Source organism: Antennarius striatus, chromosome 20 (genome assembly GCF_040054535.1).
Source record: "Antennarius striatus isolate MH-2024 chromosome 20, ASM4005453v1, whole genome shotgun sequence".
NCBI classification, from domain to species: Eukaryota; Metazoa; Chordata; class Actinopteri; order Lophiiformes; family Antennariidae; genus Antennarius; species Antennarius striatus.
The window spans coordinates 7590635-7596634 of NC_090795.1; the positions used below are offsets into that span (position 1 = coordinate 7590635).

The window sequence follows — 6000 nt, forward strand, 5'->3', positions numbered from 1 at the left end:
TGTGTCTCTTTCATTACTGCAATATTCCTTTATGACAACCAAGAATGTGACAACAGAACTATTAAAAATATGTCAGTAATCCTTGTAAAATATGAGCTGATTCATATTTTACAAGGATGGAATATATATTTTTTAAATCTTCTTCTTCTCTTCAGGGGTCCCCCTTCAGGGGTCGCCACACAAATTAGTTGCCTCCATCTAACCCTGTCTTCTGCATCCTCTTCTCTCATACCAACTACCTTCATGTCCTCTTTCACTACATCCATAAACCTCCTCTTTGGTCTTCCTCTAGGCCTCCTGCCTGGCAGTTCAAAACTCAGCATCCTTCTACCAATATATTCACTATCTCTCCTCTGGACATGTCCAAACCATCTCAGTCTGGCCTCTCTGACTTTATCTCCAAAACCTCTAACATGTGCTGTCCCTCTGATGTACTCATTCCTGATCCTATCCATCCTGGTCACTCCCAGAGAGAACCTCAGCATCTTCATCTCTGCTACCTCCAGCTCTGCCTCCTGTCTTTTCTTCAGTGACACTGTCTCTAGACCAAACAACATCGCTGGTGTCACCACAGTTTTGTACACCTTTCCTTTCATTTTAGCTGAAACTCTTCTATCACACATGACACCTGACACTTTTCTCCACCCATTCCATCCTGCCTGTACACGCTTCTTCACCTCTTTTCCACACTCTCCATTGCTCTGGACTGTTGAACCTCTCATTCACACACATGTACTCTGTCTTACTGCGGCTAACCTTCATTCCTCTCCTTTCCAGGACAAACCTCCACCTCTCTAGCTTCTCCTCCACCTGTTCCCTGCTCTCACTGCAGATCACAATGTCATCTGCAAAAATCATAGTCCATGGAGATTCCTGTCGAACCTCGTCTGTAAACCTGTCCATCACCATAGCGAACAAGAAGGGACAGGCTGACAGACGAGGCTAGACGGGAATCTCCATGGACTATGATGTTTGCAGTTGACATTGTAATCTGTAGTGAGAGCAGGGAACAGGTGGAGTTTTTAAAAAAAAAATCTTATTGAGTGAAATCTTCAGAGTTTCATGTGGGGGCATGGCAGTAAAGTTTTCTGTTCTGGTAATGCGAGAAATATGTATCAGTACTCTGTCAATAGACATCAATAGTTCTCTCTTGAAAGTCATAAACGTAGTCGTAGTAGTGGTCTGGCAGGCACACAGTACAACCCATTATTCTGGCTTTAGACACGACAGAATCAGATCAATTTCTTCAATATTCTGGTGCATAAATCACTTGAATAGATGTGGCAATGTGGTCTGTTTGTCAGAGACTTACAGTTCTCGATTCATGGAGAAACTCTCCAAGTTCTGCTCTATTAAAAATGGGTAACATATGAGGAAACTTCTCCGATCCTCTGAAATAAAGAGTATCATTTATCCTGGTGGCAGCAATAAAAACCATGGGATTTTCAAAATCAATAGTTTTCCTTTTTACCAAAAAGTTTTGGAAATAAAGTGAAAAAGGGGCTAATCCTCTGTGGAACACGAATGTTCTCAATGAATGTTTTGGCTACCTGTGTGAATAAAGACGAATGCAGATTGCAAAATTGGCCTAGTAATCGGGAAAATGATTAAAAACATGGCAACTAATCATAGCAAAATGATGACGCTCCACATCACATGAGTCAAATTCTATGCTTGGACTTTTTTTTGTGTGTTTATATGATTATTGTGTGTTTATACTGTATTTTTATGTTCGTTATTTACAGTGATATTAGGGCTAAACATAAAAATTAAACATAAAAAACACAAACACACCAGTTATAACTGGATTTTCAGAGAAACAACTGCATGGTTTGCATACCTGCAAGTCCATCAGGTAGGCATCAGCTACATTAGCGTGTTTAGCAGTTCCATCAATAAAAACCTCAACTACTGGTATTTTTTCACACCTTAGCTTCATTATATCAGAGTCTTAAAGAGAATCCTTCACAGTAGCTGGATTTTAAGCTTCTGGATGCACATAGGTTTAGTGCCTAAACAATATGCTGACTGACATTGCCATATACGTAGGTCCCACCTGTACAGGGTCAAAAATATCCTCGAAGTAATTTATCATCCAGCAGAAAATTTATTTATGCCATGAATTCATAAAAATGTTCTTAAAATAATTAGATTTGCTGTCTTAGTAAAAAAAAAAAGATACTCAATATGAAAATCAAGTACATGTTGGTCTCTAATCAATCGCTGACACCATGATGAAAGAATTCCAGGCAGAAAACAGATCAAGTAGGCAAGCAGTTATTAAATGGAAATATGACCCTCCTGACAACTTTCTCTGGATGGTTATTTGAAAAATGTTTATCTTGCAAAATATTTGAATCATTTTCCCAATTGTTCCTCAATGGCCTGTTCATTGCCTATGCAATGCTAATGGCATGTTGAAAAAAGATGTGACCTGAGATGGCTTGGACAGAGAGAGAGAGAGAGAGAGAAACACAGAGAGAGATTTCTGATTTTGTTGATTTTTAACATCACATTTATTCGTAAATATCAAATTACAAAATTCTCACGTTGACACAAAATCCAAAAGAGATTCATGTAAAGAGGATTTTCAATAGTATTGTGCGTTTTCTGAGCAAAGAAACATCTAACCTTTTAACACTTATAAAACTAAAAAAAACAGGCAAAATTAAGAGAAAAAAAACAATTATCTGTTCTCCACAATCATTGCTTCTACAAGAGACACAGAGAGAGAGAGACATTTTGAGATTTTGATTTTTAACATCACGTTTATGTTAAATGTCAAATTACAAAATAATCACGTTGACACAAAATCCAAAAGAGATTCACGTAATGAGGGAGAGACAGAGAGCGCGAGAGAGAGAAACTCTGGCAGGGAGACAGGCTAAACGGCCACAAGATGTGATAGAGCTCTTTTTGGCATGAGAAAGGGCCCACAGGACTGCTCTGTGGAGTTTTGCTTGCGTGTCTTGAGTGTGTGATTTAAACATGTGAGTGATTATAATTGTCTCAGTAAGAGCGTTCTCAGAGAGTATTTTTCCTGCTTAACCAGTTATTGTTTTTTACAGGGTCAAGTCTTGACCTATGATTGAATTAATTTGCATAATGGAAACTGGACTCTTAATTTGTATCACTGAGAGCTGTTGCATCCACAGAGTGAAAAATACCAAAAAACAGGGAACACTTCTGTTGCCTACTGTCTCATAAAGTGGTTTACTCTGCGTATTCGATTCCAGCATGTGATTGCGTGACAATTAATATGGGGCTCATATGGTGACACTCTCTTCCCGTTACAACAGCTGGTGCCAAAAGGCTGGTGAGAGCTAAATAATGGGGTAAAGTCCGTAGCTATTTCCTGTTATTCTATAAACTGGGACATTCACATGTACTGCAATGGAGATGAAAGAAGCCTGTTATTTTTCTCACTCTAGACTGCTTTAATCCCAGTGGATGTGGCTATCCCTCTCAGCTCATTAATGATTTCAACACAGACATAAACAGAGGATTAAATCATTGTGCTGCATTGTACACGAATCAAGACCAATTCTAGTATTGAACAATTCTGATGTTTAATGGGAATTTGTGTTTTTAATTTGTAGATAATCACCATGAAATAACATTAACATAAGTGATGTTGCACCTGGCCCACTCACTATATTTTTAATGTCTTTGCAATAACTGAATTATAAGAAATGCCAGTGGAATAGTGTATTTGCCTATTTTCAATATATCAAAATCAGGTACCCTGTAGTCATTGCTCTAAGAAAAGCAGTCTACCATTCTATGATCCAAATCTGCAAGTATAACCGTTACATGTGTGGATAGAATTCCAAACGTACTAGGATTATGTCATAATGTTACTGTAATAATATCAATCACAACTAATGACAGTGTGATGATGCTTTGTGAAATGTTCCTATATTTTCACCTTCAAATTCAGGAAGGTGGTCATTGTTTCTTTGGAGTCAAACTTGGAGTTTGTAGCCTATGGCATTTAGCAGCCCTCAAGATGTGAGCTCAGATTATGTCTCTATATAAAACATACCATTGCCATGAATAAAATTACGTGTTGGGGGTAATGCAGGGAAAAAAATATGGAAAAGTTGTGTCTTTAACGTAAAGATAAATATGAACACCAGCATTTAACTCTTGACAAGCCAATAAATAAGTCTTAAACCATACTTTCCTCAACACACTGCTCTATTTCATACATTTTCTATCTTCATTTTTTACAGGTTCTGCACGAGATGCCAAGAAACGATCCGTGTTTTCAGGTGAGAATCGGAACAATCAGAGCGTTCACACCCTAAAACCCAGAGAGTCCAACTAAAATCATAGTTTCTTTCATCATTTGACTCTCAGAGACCAAATTTGCTGATGTCAGCACTAGCCTTAAGTTTAGAGAGCCTCAGCGTCTGTCAGTGATCTCATTTGTAGAGCCACAACATGTAACCCAAATAACCACCAATGGGCGACTTAGTGTGTAAGCCTCCACCTTCATTTATTGTCCATTCAATTATAGTTACAGGCTAAATGGAGGGCACTGTGGCTCCGAAACCCTATTGGTGGAGAAAGACGTGTGGAGACAGGAACACTGTGTTGCCCAGTTCCATGAAGTCACTCGGGCTCTAGGCTGGCACGCTGCAGACGGCGTCAACTCTCAGCGTCAACATTTGGTAGAAGGAGAAAGTATGTCTGGTTTGAGGTTGTCTGCAGTTCTCCTTCTTGTGGCTCTTGATGTGCCCACAGTTCCCAGTGTCAGTGTGCCAGTCTGGAGGGAGATCTGAGAGCAGGCTGCTGCTGCTTGGCTATCAGTGAAGCCAGAGCATTGCCACAGCAACCAAAACCCGCTGCTTAAGTCACCAAAATCCCTGCTCTCCCAGAACTTATTGTGAAATACGGTCATTGGAACATACGGTGGGCAGCAGCAAGCCTCATTTTCCACCTCGTGTTTGTCTGTGACATGTTCAAATATTAAATGGCCATTTAAAAGTAATTGGCAGAGTTATTATTCTTATTAGCGGTTAAACGTGTCTGATTTTGGTTTCTAGGATACTGATGTTATTGTCTATCATTTTCACAGGCCTATAGTGATGGACACCAGAGACACTGATCCAATCACACTATTATGCAAACCACTGGACATTTTGAATATGTGTACAGAGACAATTATTTTTATAGTTCATATGAAATGAATGAATTTTTTTCACAGATATTTCATAGTCATTGTACTGTAACTGTATGATAAAGATGAGGAAATCTTACTTTAGAGTATGGAATAGAACATTTATTTTTGTTTGCTCTATAGCATGCTAATGAATTTTGATGTGGAGTTCAGAACTGATCCATTTTGTTGTTGATGGACTATTTTCTAAGCCTTGTGCATAATCACATTGTGAGGGCAGCACGCAAGTGTTTAGAATGCATTTATTGATATGCACTGTCAAAAGATGTACTGTTTTAGCAAATACACAAATTGTGGAGGAATATCAAGGAATGCTGTCATGTTAATTAAAACGATTTGCTGCGCATACTATTGTGTTTGGACTTCTTGTATACGTATTTAAATCCTTCTCATTCAGAATTCAAATAAGCATCCGATGTCTCATTAAAACTTCACGTCAGTTATTTTTATGACTAAATCTGCTGCAACACAGTCTCTGTTTAATCCATTCTTTCCTAGACTCAATCCTGTCCTGACCATGACTACATTGCTCATGTGTGTTTGCCTAGGCACGTGTCAGTTAAACTGTGGTTGTCTGAGTCTTACACAGGCGACGTCAGTCCTTGAGATACACAAACCATGGACACACCCTCCAGGCTCACAGTCTGAGCCATCCACTTCAGCCCTTTTGATTTTTGTGGTATAGTACACCCCGCAATGCCAGCCTTCCAGTCTGTCTCTCAGGATGTGGTCAATGGGGCTACTAGACTCGCCAGTCTAATTTCACTAACAATGATTCCTGTAAAAGGATGTGTGAGGAACCTAATCGCTCAAAA

The 6000-nt window shown here is 39.1% G+C and overlaps 1 protein-coding gene across 2 annotated transcripts in view; it reads left to right on the forward strand.

Moving 5' to 3' along the window:
- c20h8orf34 (chromosome 20 C8orf34 homolog) overlaps positions 1–5478 on the forward strand; it is a 51465-nt gene extending 45987 nt beyond the window's left edge. Inside the window, exons 14-15 of one of the 2 annotated variants that reach the window (XM_068304217.1) lie at positions 4236–4274; positions 4523–5478. In XM_068304217.1, coding sequence (XP_068160318.1) covers positions 4236–4274; positions 4523–4533 — 50 coding nt within the window. In that variant the 3' untranslated portion in view covers positions 4534–5478. The remainder of the gene's footprint in view (positions 1–4235; positions 4275–4522) is intronic. The other variant, XM_068304218.1, reaches the window with a different exon arrangement.
- The last annotated feature ends 522 nt before the right edge of the window (positions 5479–6000 follow it).